This window comes from Ooceraea biroi, chromosome 12 (genome assembly GCF_003672135.1).
Source record: "Ooceraea biroi isolate clonal line C1 chromosome 12, Obir_v5.4, whole genome shotgun sequence".
Lineage (NCBI taxonomy): Eukaryota > Metazoa > Arthropoda > Insecta > Hymenoptera > Formicidae > Ooceraea > Ooceraea biroi.
In genome coordinates, this window is record NC_039517.1 from 5,033,517 (window position 1) to 5,046,385 (window position 12,869).

General features: G+C 42.0%; 1 protein-coding gene across 2 annotated transcripts in view; it reads left to right on the top strand.

Annotated features, from left to right (window-relative positions):
- Positions 1 to 2,197: 2,197 nt before the first annotated feature.
- Positions 2,198 to 12,869, top strand: part of LOC105277764 (retinal guanylyl cyclase 2) — a 44,415-nt gene continuing 33,743 nt past the window's right edge. For both annotated transcript variants that reach the window (XM_011336371.3, XM_011336370.3), the window contains exons 1-2: positions 2,198 to 2,335; positions 11,490 to 11,862. In XM_011336371.3, the coding sequence (XP_011334673.2) occupies positions 11,592 to 11,862 (271 nt within the window). In that variant the 5' untranslated portion in view covers positions 2,198 to 2,335; positions 11,490 to 11,591. The remainder of the gene's footprint in view (positions 2,336 to 11,489; positions 11,863 to 12,869) is intronic.

Here is a 12,869-nt window from a genome sequence, read left to right on the forward strand (position 1 = left end):
TCGCAGCGGACGATATCTCGATTTAAACTCGGCTGTGATTAAAATCCGTTATTATTCGCAGATCGCGATAAAACACTGGTCTCCATCAGCTTGTCGTAGATCGCGTCGATTCCTACTCATAACTTTCATAAATTCGTCCGCAGTCAATTTAATGAGTGCTCTCTTAGCGGACAATATCTGTCGGAGCATCAGTTCGAGTTTGATGGATTTGAATTTATTGTTACGCGCTGCATAGTATCCCGCGACCGGATTGGTGCGCCGGAATCGTCGGCAGCTCATAATTAGCTAATAATTAATTTGGCTTTCATTGTCTGTTGCAGATCATCATGTTGCGAGGGCACGCGTGATCTTTCTGCCCACCATGCACAATGATGCGTCATAATCGATGATACGGCTGTGACGTCATCCCGTCAGCGATCTCGGCACAGGCCTGTGGTCAGCCTAATCTGCCTGGTGTCCCGAGAGTACGTTTCCGGAATTTCTCTCTCTCTTTCTCTCCTCTCTCAACCCCCCTCGAGGTTCCACGATGTGACGCGAGTGCTCGGCGAACTCGAACCGGATGTTGCACCGCACGATCAGTGGCACTCGAGGTCGCCGGGACGAGGCGGCGGCCGGACGCCCGGCACCGGACGAACTTCCGAATTAGGGCGAATAAGCCTTCGGCGATCGAACCCGGACTCTTCCCGCAGGCCAGAAAGAAACGAGATTGACTCCAAGATGGAAGCCCCTACGGCTTACGGACTTTTGCGAAGATTGGGTTACCTTCAGCATTCGGTCACCTACGAGATGGTGTATTCTAATATGGACACGGAGACGATAGGCAACTTGATGCATTTAATTTTGGCACTTGGCGAATACATAGGAACCGACCTTGACTGCAGGCATTACCGTGTATGCTCCACGCTGATCCGTGGCGTCACAAAATTCATTCTGGAGAACGTTCCTGACAGCTTGACTGCTTCGTTACGGCAGCCCGACCCGCAAGAAGAGTTTACTCTCGAAGAGGAAAACAGAACGCCCTGAAAAACAGCGACCTCGATCGCCACCGCCGTCGTCGCCATCGGGTGCGATCGATGTATCCCGCGGATAGACGCTTCCGGGACGGATCCGTGCACATGTATGTATAAAATGTGCGGCGCGGTGTAGTGTGCGAACGACCAGAGTCAAGGTCGAATCGGCCATCCCGGTCGGCCGTCCGGCGGACCGATATCTGAATCATGGACGCGGTCGGAAATAGCACGCTCGATATCCTGATCGCGTCTCCTGCTAGACGCTGTTCCTGGCTGCTGAAGCCTGAGCGCGCTTTATTGTCTCCGATTGGCAGTAACTGAAGCTAAGATCGAGCGTTAGCCTCCCCCCTGCCTTCTGCCTTCGTCCCCAGTCTCCCTCCTATTATCAACCCTCTTGCCTCTTGTATTATCTGCACCGCTCGGAACTTGAAGCGGATGTACCGTGGCCGAGATAATGTCGATGTTACGAGGAACGGTGTCTCTGGAGGGACATTAATATATCGGAAGCGGAATTCCGCTCATGATATCGCCATGAGCAAATCGTCGAGGAGGATGAGAGATCTTTGAAATCGCGCGCTCTGCGGACGTGCGTACCTCATGAAGATAGCAGTGTCATTCCACGGGATCAAAATGGACGTTTCTGCGGGATTTACTAATCGCGCGAGCTCGATGAACCGAGCGAGCGCTGCGTGATCGCGCGCACACACGTGTGACTTACCTAGTTTTCAATTCGAGGCGAAGATCTCCGAGCGTGCGGCGCGTCGTTTATCATGCTCGGCCAGCGCAGTCTCGTAACTGTCTGATACTCCTGCGAGTGCGACGGTGAAAGATTACAATAGATCGCGAACTGTCGCGAACGTCCGCGATTGACGAGTGATATATCGATATATCGATATATCGCGGCGTCCATTACGCAGAAATTGCGTCATTACGAGTTATACAACTGTTGCTGCCGGAAGATCTCAGGTCAGCGTTTCCGGATCTCGCGCAACGTGCGCATGGAGGGGGAAAAAGCGCGCTAACGCGACTTTAAACTCGGCGGAAGCAAAAAAGCAGCGTGACGCGGCGTTTTTCCTCCGGCAGCGGCGGCGGCGACGGCGGCGGCGGCGGAGCGCGGCAACAAAATATGGAAGTGCAAAAGCGGGTCGTACGAGATCCATTTCGAAATGTGCCATTTTAACCACTCCGTGCGGAGGAGTGTTTTATTGGACAGCGAGGAGACCGGGCGACGCGTAAACGCCGCTATCATGTAGAGGAGAGGAGGTTAGCGAGATGTCGACCCAAAACGCACGAGAATTCCGTTGTCAACGCTCAGCGTTTTACAGGTACGTAACTCTCTCCTCTCTCTCTCTTACTCTTACGTTTTTTCACGATATAAAATTATATAATTATATAAGAAATTATATAATTATTTATTACATATCATTTCTTTTTTTATTTTAACCTCCTTTCCTATTCCATGTCGACATGAAATTCACGAAAAAGTGAGAAAGAGCGTTTCAGTTTTTCGTTAGTTTAATTCAAAGATTGCTAAAACTGAAAAATTGAAAGAACGTTAAAACATTCGTGGAACTTTTGAATTTTTAATATAAAAATTCCCAACTTTTCTTATGGCATTATAGTAGATACGTATAGTATTACTTGTTAAATATCTCCTAAACTATTGCCGTGTATCGAGTTATGTGCCCCCATGTTGTTTTAGCAATGTATCAGTATACTTGATCCTTGGTCGCACAGAACTGTGAAACACTTGACCCGATTTTCCAACTCGCAACGTACTGCGACGCCACTTTGACGAGCGAGATCAACGAACCTTGTTTGCTCTTGCTTCTTTGGCAACAGTCAGGACTAATATTTTGAGACTAGGGACTTTCCGCGCCCATTATTGAAACAGGATCGATATAGGATCTTTACGTACAAAGGAACGTGCAAGATTTTACTTTTTTTGTAAACAGCGGCTTATGTAAACAATATAATAATGCAACGGAAAAAGCATATGAGGAACATGAACCGCAGACGGTACGATAAAGAGTTACTTGAACAGAAAATCGATCAAATTAAGCGTTGCAAATTAAAAAAAAATTTTCTTTCCAAATTTTGAGTTTGATCCTTCGTGTTTCTAGCTGTACCAACGAATTGCATTCGAAAATTCGTTTGGTGAAGATAAGGTTACGTGAATTCGATGAACGGATCGCGCTCGGTGATTCGCCAATTGAGTTTCGAGCTGTCGAAAAGCCGACGACTGTTTCGCTTTGAAATTCTCAAAGCCGCTAATTTGCCTCGGGCTTATGCCATGGCCGATTCGTCACCTGTTGATCCCATTCTTTTCGCCTTTGACGCGAATTGAACCGGATTCAATGTGTCAACGCGCCCGTCGGAATTTATGATTCGACAGGAATTAAGTGACTGCGAGTAGCGCAGCCGTTGCTTTGGGCGAACGTTATCAGCCCGTGCAGGCTCGCTCGGAAATGCGGAGCACTCTTGACAAACGGAAGAGCTTCTTTTGGGAAAAAGGACGTGATATTGTTTTATTACGACTTTCCTTTTAAAGCCTAATCTTACTCTCCTTGCTCCATACCTAAATCATTGTTATCAATATTTATTAGAATATTTCAGACGATGCTTTTAAAAGCAGGTTTAAAAGATTAAAGCTTTGCATTTGAAAAGAAACACATCGAGGAGTATATACAGTAAACATCGAGGATATAAAAGTAAATATTCTTCCTTTGGTATGATAATCCTTGTTTTTAAGAGTATAGCTGGGATGATAGAAAACGAAGTTATCGAGATGTATTTTTGCACACACACATTAATATCAATCTTCTCGACACGTAATTCATTAGAGATGCTTTTGCTTCACGCTCCCGCTCAGACCTTTGTAACTTTTTACATCGAGAATTGCATTGGTCGCCGGAATCGATCAGCGGCAAGTAGTTGTGCTGAATTTCGCGCGAGGCACGTAACGCGATTAGAACGCGCGAAAGCGCAATCTAATTTCGATGATGAGCGAACGGTGTATTGATCCGAGTGGAAAGGTATAAAGGAGCTGCAGAAAGAAATAATGGAGCTGTCAGATTGCGAATGGGACTCTTAACTTGTGCAATATTAAGAATCGAATCGGCCACCGTAAGACTTAATGAGGCAGCGATGGGTAAACTTAATTCTATAATTAGACAGAGAGGAGGGGGAGGAGGGAATCGATTATCCTATTCCTCGCATATGATATAACATCATTCCGATGTAACATCATTACGGAACGATGAATAATATATCGAATTACATAAAGCGTCGATACACGACGGATGTTATATCGAGATCGATTATATCAGGATAACATGCATTTTTAATGCATTCCCGTCACGGTTGCTTCATCCAGTGTAACTAAATGATTTAATGAAAATTCTATCGTGCTTACTCATGCGCGTAATTCAGATGCAGACGTAATTCAGGAATTTCCCGGGGGACAACCGATAATGCGAATACACAAATAATGGAAACGCGCTAATGAAATTGAATAGATTCGTTGGAAAAATATTGTGTAGGTTTGCAGTCGCAAATGAGCCGCGAGGACGTTCTAAAATTATTTCCCCCGTTTTTCAGCAGCGTTTACGAGAGGGAACAACGGTGTTCGCTCGACGAGCGAGCGCGTGAAAATTCAAAAGATCGCCTCGTCACTTTTATTCAGAATCAATCGACGTCTTCCATATTTTTCCACACTTTTTCCCGCGTCCGTATCGATAAATGTCATGCACATTTTCAACTTAGAGTCGCGATTATGTCACATTTTTCCGTCGCAGACACCGTCGTCCCATGTTTTCCGCCGGAAATCATCACGAGTACCCATCAGGGACCATCGATACCGGTTGTCGACGAGCGCTCGAAAGTTGTTCGGGCTCGTAAACACGGAAATCATGCTCTCGAAGCGCCCCGCGGGCGTTAGGGCGAATTTCCCCAGTTAATTTGCACGTTACCGGTATTGGCATTACCGTGTTAACGAGAATGAGAACGAGTTAAAGGGGGGGGGGGAAGGGAGGAACGCGAATTCGAAATCGGATCATAGTCCAGCGATCTTCTTCAATCGATACCGAGCACTCGGACGGTAATAACTTGGCGATCTATAATTACGTTACGGCAATTTTCCCGCCGTAACAAGCTCGCAGTCGACCGTAAATGTCCGCGCAAATCGAAACTAAGGCCTCCACCGTTGAACATTGTGCTCGCAACGATTATCTGTGTGTCTGAATCCCGATTCGAAACGCGGCCTCGCGAACGAAGAAATGCTTCGAGATGGCGATCGCGATCGTGTTTCCGCAGATCGCGCGGGGATTATGCAAAAGCAAGTTATTTTTTCATCCTCGTGACGCGTCAGAGGAATTTGCCGAGGAGGTTTTGCTGTCGGGTTTTCCGACGTGCGTCGCTTCGCTGGTGGATTTGCGGCTTCACTCTGCATTGAATCCGTTGAAGCCGTCGATGGATAAAGGTCCCTCGGCACACGGAAAACGCAGGTCGCATTTCGCGCGGTGGTACGACCCCTTCGTGAACATTTACGTCCCTTCAAAAACACGGGTACAGTGAGAGACTGATGCTTCTTCTATCGTAAAAATCTATCCATTTATTCCGTGCCGCGCATTTCATCGCGGGGCAATCTTCCATCGATGTACGACCTGAGAACCAATTTAACGGTCCGTCGCGGTGGATAAAGCGCGCCTTTCTTCTCCTGGAATATATGGCGTAATAATAGTAATTATCACGGTTAGTGGAGAGAAAGAGAGGCGCGGATACGATGAGCGTGATAACCTCCGCCTAAATTTCGCGCGGAGAATAAAAATTGAATTAAAGTTGTTCGAAATTTTTATTAACAACTTAGTAAATCTATCTCTTTGTCGTTAATTTTAAAATATTGATAATTATTGATAATTTATGCATAAAATATGTCATCCTATTCAATTAATACTTAATTAATTCTGATTCGAACCAATCACGACGGATGGATTAGTTAAATATTTTTCCTTCATTTCGATCGTTTCTCATTGCTATTACTGCAAATATGAGAATTAACACAGCGAACGTTCCTTCTATTTTCCAGAGAAAATTCCACGTACAATCTGCAGCAGTTCTTTTAAAAATGTATTTAACTCTTTCATTTTTATTTTCATTTTGGGAGAATATTACATCATTTATGTCCCGATAATTCATCATCGAAGTACCTCGTTGTATGCTTCATTAGTTCTGATTTGAATTAATTATGACGAATAGAGAAGCATTGCACATTTAACTTTCAGTTTTACTATTTTATTGCTATTGGCATAATATAACGCGCCGGTCAGCTAAAACTAAAGATAAATTCGCACTCACATCGCGTTTCCTTTAAGTTGTCATATTACTGAATTGAAAAATGATGAATAAGTGAGTGAGCTTCCAGCGCATTTCCAGAAATTCCGAATGTCAGCAACGATATTCCACGACTACGGATATTTCGCGAGCTCTCAGTCAATGAAACAATCCTTCCTTCAATCCAAGTTGTTGGAAGATCCCGAGGGGAGAGTCACGTACGAGCGATATTCAATTTCGCGAAAGCGACATCAGCCGACGGTGAGAAACGCGAGTGTAGAATTACGCGCGAATCTACTTACGTAACGTGTAGTGCTCGGCACTCGGGATATTATCCGGGAGGATTAGTAGGGTGACACTTCCGCATTAATTGATTCGTTATCGCGATAATCTCGCGCGAAATCAAACCGATAAATCCGACAAAACGGCTAAACTAATAAATCGCCTCGTTATGCATTAGATTGGTGAGTTCTAACGTTCTTCTTTATCTTTGAAAATTCTCGCTTTACTTTCATAAAGAGCGCCCACCGGGTCTCGTGACCCGATTTTCGAAAAGCTCGGGTCAACTTTCCAAAGTCGCAAGAAGACGAAAACGTATTTCAGCTTTAAATCGTTGTTCCGTACCGCCGGGGAAAGCTAATACCGTAGATGCACCTAATGCACACGGTAAATAGAGTTAAGCCGACAAATTCACCGCAAGTTCACACGTGAAACACTATCGCCTAACTTAATTCGCCTAACGTTGTCGCGGAGCGTGTCGACGGAATCGAAAAAACGGCGGGCGCGAACGAAGTTAGCTAGATTAATTTCTTGAAAACACGATAAGCTCGTAAAGCTCCTGTAAAAACTCCATGCACTGTGTGTAGTTTTGATCGTGCAGTTGAGCTTTTAACCTCGTAAAAACCGGTACACGCCTTTTATCATGCGATAATGTCATAACGGCGTGTTTTCGATGAAACCGGAAACACGCTCACCCCCTGTCCCCTCCTCCACCCTGTTGTTGTTACCGTTTCCTCTCTCGCTCGACCAAACGGTTTTAAAACCAATGGATTGGCCGAGGGGCACGAGTGACAACGGAAAGGGACTCTTTTTCGATTGTTTTGCGCTGAAAAAGTTTTTTTCTCTTGCCTGGTCGTGGCATCGCTTTTTGCTGCCGATTCACTCCTCCCCTCGGTACATCGCGCTGTACATTTCCCCGTGGCGATAACGGTGATGGTCTCAATGGCGTTAATGGCGAGCGCGCGTGGCGACGAGTTCGAAATAATTATTTTGACATTCATCAAACGGCGGTGACATTTAACCTTTGTAACCCCGCGGCGGGCAATAAATAATGCAATTATAAACGATAGCTCTGAATATCACCCCTTTCTCTCTCTCTCTTTTTCCCTGTCGCTTCGCGAATCCGAGGGTTCTATGAACAATTCATGACCGAGGTTCTTCAAGAATGAGATTGAGCCATTTTCTCAGAACTTTCCAACGTTAAATTTTTAATGTTAATTGTTTATGGATACGAAGAACCAATCACAAAATTGCACAATGTCTATTCAGAAAAAAAATCTATACTGTTTAGGAATGCTGGAAAAGTATTACATATGTAAGAGACAGCATAACGAGTAAATAAAAGCGATTTCATGTACGTGAATTTCTTTTTTATCCATGATGAATTATCGGCGTATAAATAATGCAATGTACTTTTGAAATAAAAATAAAGACGGTCGAGAGAGACAGAGAGAGCTTAAATAAATTTTTAATACACTTTTAAAAGGATTTGCTTTTGAAAATAGACTGTGCCTGCAATTTTACTCTGAGCAATTAAAGCAGCATTCTCTTCATGTTAATTCTTATATATTATATTTTATATATCTTATAATAAGATGGAAGTCAAAGAAAAGCGTTTTACACTATTCCTTCCAGTACGCCATTTTTCACATCTGGAGATTCTTCTATTTCAAGATATTTATATATATTATATATTTATTATAATATTACATAATTATATATTACAGATAATATTTTATTTATTTATTGGTCTAACATTTTTTATGACATTTGTTATTCCGGATTACCTGTTGTTCGTCGGAGCTACTCGAAGGACTCGCGTAACTTGTGTAGAGATTTCTCACGTTCGTCTGGTCGCGAAACCGCGACTTTTCCTTCAGCTGCAAGAAAAACTCGCGTCAATCGCATCAACTCACTAGAAAGCGACTGGATGCTCGGGCCACGGTACAGTCCCTCAAAGAGCTAATTACGCCGCGGAGCGCTCCTTGTTCCCACCGCATTAAAGGGAACGGAAAACGCGGTCGCGTCTCATCACGGAATACGCGATGAACAAAGGGTCGTCCCGATTTCATTGGCTCTCGTAGTATCTATCCTCGAGACACTCCACGCATCTTCTCGCGCGTAACACAGACAGTTCCCAACGCTTCCGTTGTTTCCGTGAATTCAAGTTCCGATCGAAAGCGGAACGAAAAATGTGAACGGAGGATGAGAACGCGAAATTGACGTATCGATTAAATCGAACATCGTAAATTCTATTCTGTTGATATAATTCAGTCATAAGCGGTTAAATGTGTTTATTATGACGCAGTGTTGCGCGTATTATAATATTATATTATATAATTATTATATTATTATTGTATTATATTATAGTTATTAATTAAAGCATACACATGGGGAAAAAGAGTAAGTGAAAACGAAGTTCCACTGTAAGATATTTTATAATCTAATCGCAAATGAGGACGTTACAGATTAAAAAAGTTAGTACACGCGAACTCTATTTTGTCCTTTAAGACTGATTTTTCAACATATACAGTAAGTTGTGAATGTGTATATTATTCCCAAGTATTACATGAGATAGCTTTTAGCTTGCAGAAACGCTCTTATATGGAAGCCTCACACGCAGCAAAAGATTTAATCTCGTCTTACCTCAGTATGTTCTCTATCATGCTTTCATCAAAGTGAATTTGGATTTATTATTATATTCCATACATAACTTATTATTATTATTACTGTTACATTTATTACTAAAATGTATGTGAGAAGAGAATATTATAATATATTAAGCAATGTTGTTAGTAATACAAACCTCAATTATAAAATATTTCACGATCTAATTGGAAATAAGAATGTTGCAAATTCGACATTACATAATTCGCGAAAATTCCCATTTCTTAATTGATTTTTCTTGGCATATGCGGGTCTCGGATATCGAAAACGCAACGACGTATTATTGAGCGTATTATTCTCAAGTGTTACGTGAAATAGCTTTTAGCTAGAAGAAACGCCCTCACACGTAACAAAAAGTTTAAATCTCATCTTATTATATGCTCGAATGCACTGCCTCGTCATTAACGCATTAACTGCTCAACGAATATCGCATATCCTGTTGTACGTATTATAATGAAATTTTCAAACCATATTGCAAAGCATGTAAGAAGCTTTATTGTCATAAATGAAATATCCAATTACGTAACAACGTTCGCATTTTTTAAACTTTTTATGCTTGTTATAAATTATATAATTATATAACATTAAGAATCTTAATTTTTTAAATTTTTATCCTTGTTATAAATTATATAACATTAAGAATCTTACAAATGTCGCGAATTTTATTCATTGCACTATTACATACAAGGTGAGGCACCTAAAACAGGCCACCTGAATATCTCGGCTGTTATTGGTGATAGAAAAAAATGTGTCAGACCAAACTTACATGGTTTCGAGGGACACATAATTTGTTCTAAATAGGTTTTTATTAGGTGGACGCGTAGAGGTCATATGAAAGTCAACTTCGTTTTTTTAAATGGTATGATATGTTTCTTTACGTACCATCTAGTAGAGCGTTTGAAGATGCGCACATTGATCTACGAGTCAAAATCATTCAAGGTCACTGAAGGCTAAAATTTCTAAGTGCTAGAACTTTTTCATTTCTGAGTTTACGGTATTTTCAATAGCAGAGAACTCTAGGCAATATAAGAAATAATGATATGAACAACTCAGAACTTCTCGGAAAAGAAAAAATTTCTAAGAGCTAGAACTTTTCATTTCTGAATTTACGGTATTTTCAATAGCAGAGAACTCTAGGCAATATAAAAAATAATGATATCATCAACTCAGAACTTCTCGGAAAAGAAAAAATTTCTAAGAGCTAGAACTTTTCATTTCTGAATTTACGGTATTTTCAATAGCAGAGAACTCTAGGCAATATAAGAAATAATGATATGAACAACTCAGAACTTCTCGGAAAAGAAAAAATTTCTAAGAGCTAGAACTTTTCATTTCTGAATTTACGGTATTTTCAATAGCAGAGAACTCTAGGCAATATAAAAAATAATGATATCATCAACTCAGAACTTCTCGGAAAAGAAAAAATTTCTAAGAGCTAGAACTTTTCATTTCTGAATTTACGGTATTTTCAATAGCAGAGAACTCTAGGCAATATAAAAAATAACGATATCATCAACTCAGAACTTCTCGGAAAAGAAAAAATTTTAAACTCGAGAACTTTTTCATTTCTGAGTTTACAGTATTTTTAATAGCAGAGAACTCTAGGCAATATAAAGTAAATTATTTTCCCTTGCAGTTGGCCTTCAGTGACCTTGAATGATTTTGACCGGTAAATCAATGTGCGGATCTTCAAACGCTCTACTAGATGGTACATAAAAAAAACATATCATACCATTTAAAAAAACGAAGTTGACCTTCATATGATCTCTACGCGTCGACCTAATAAAAAACTATTTAGAACAAATTATGTGTCCCTCGAAACCATGCAAGTTTGGTCTGACACATTTTTTTCTATCACCAATAACAGCCGAGATATTCAAGTAGCCTGTTTTAGGTGCCTCACCCTGTATATTAATATTAAACACATTCGAATACGCCAGTGAAATATAAAAGTGCAACTGAAAAATCCAGGAGCCACCCACCAGTGGCGCTCGCAGCAGTCAACGTGTTAAATAAAAAATTCATTATACCATTACACAATATTAAACATCACATTCGAACGGAATGTCATATGTCGGAAACATCAAAGCGCCACTGAAAAGTCCGCGGGCCAGCCACTGCTGCGGTCAAAGCGTATTAAATAAAACAATCCCCGAAGCAGATCAGGGAAGCATTATCATGTCGTTTGTACGTGTCCCGCAGGTAAAGGCGAGGGTGAACGGGGCGGGGACCGACAGGACAGGAAGCCGTCTCGTTTCCCGCCGTGGTGGTGGCGACGTCGTGATCGGCAGGGTCCGGGGGCCCATGGCCGGGAATTGTCTCCGTCAGTTCTGGTGGTGGTTGCCGATCGCGATCCTGTCCGGGTGCCTTTCCCCCCTCACGGCCGACGCCGGTCATATCACCTGCACGTCCGTCTATCCGGAGGTGGTATACGGGGAGCGATCCCCCTCTGACGTGGTAATCTTCCTGGGCGAGGGGTGCCACAGGGAGATCAACGTCACCGAGATACAGGATCGTGTGGAACGCGTGAAGGACCGGGCTGGTCAGCTCACGATCAGCGTGTTGCCGAGATCCCGTGAGTGCACTGTCTCTTCCGATTTCACGTCTAATGCTTCATCCCTCGGTATCGACATACCGTCGATAATAGAAACGTGAAAGCATCATGTCGCTGTCGTTATTTTTAAATACGATACTTCGAGGGGAAGCTTACTGCAGAGTACACATACCGGCGTGTGATTGAAAATTACTTTCATTTTAACATTCTTCTCTTTTCCATATACTCAAAGTACAAGCTTCTCTCAAGAAAAATTTCGTATGTCTTTATTATATTTGTAAATCGCGTGTATGACGCGATTGGAAAATACTTTTAATTATAAGAGATAAGAAAATTGATACATCAAATAAATGATATTTTTTGACAGTTAATTATTGGATTGACCGGAGAATCCGTATAAATTTTGCGAAAAATATCCACACCGACTTTCCGGTCAATCCAATACCAGAATTCGCATGCGGGAAATAGCAATAGTATTTAATAATTTTCATTTCGTGCATTTAAGTGGATTGTAATTCTGAATGCATTGATTAATCCGAGAGTTACTTTCCGTATACAGTAATTAATTGCATCGTCCGTTCATTCGCGTGTTCGCTGCACACCAAGGGAACAATGTTAAATTTTAACGTAACATTCACTTCGGAGAATAACGTTATTACACAGGTATCCGCAATATATAGAGCGTGCGGTCATAAATGTGATTACTCGCGCGCTTCCGTACACTCGTGTATCAAGCGCGCGTGAATCACGTGATATCCAATACTCTAATTACATTTCAAATCGAAATACTCCGGTTATGCGTCCGGCGTAAGTGGTCTTATGGTTTGGCGAGCCGCAAAGAGCCCTCAAAGCGCTCGCGCTCGAATCGTACTTATAGTCGGTCTAAAGCGCGACTCACTCGCGAACCATAATCTCAAAATTATGGTTCATAATTTTTTTGTACTTACAATAGTAGCCGATTATTCTTCTCGCGATAATTTTTATTCTCTCGAATAAAAATCGATGTGTGAAATATAGCGTCCATTTCA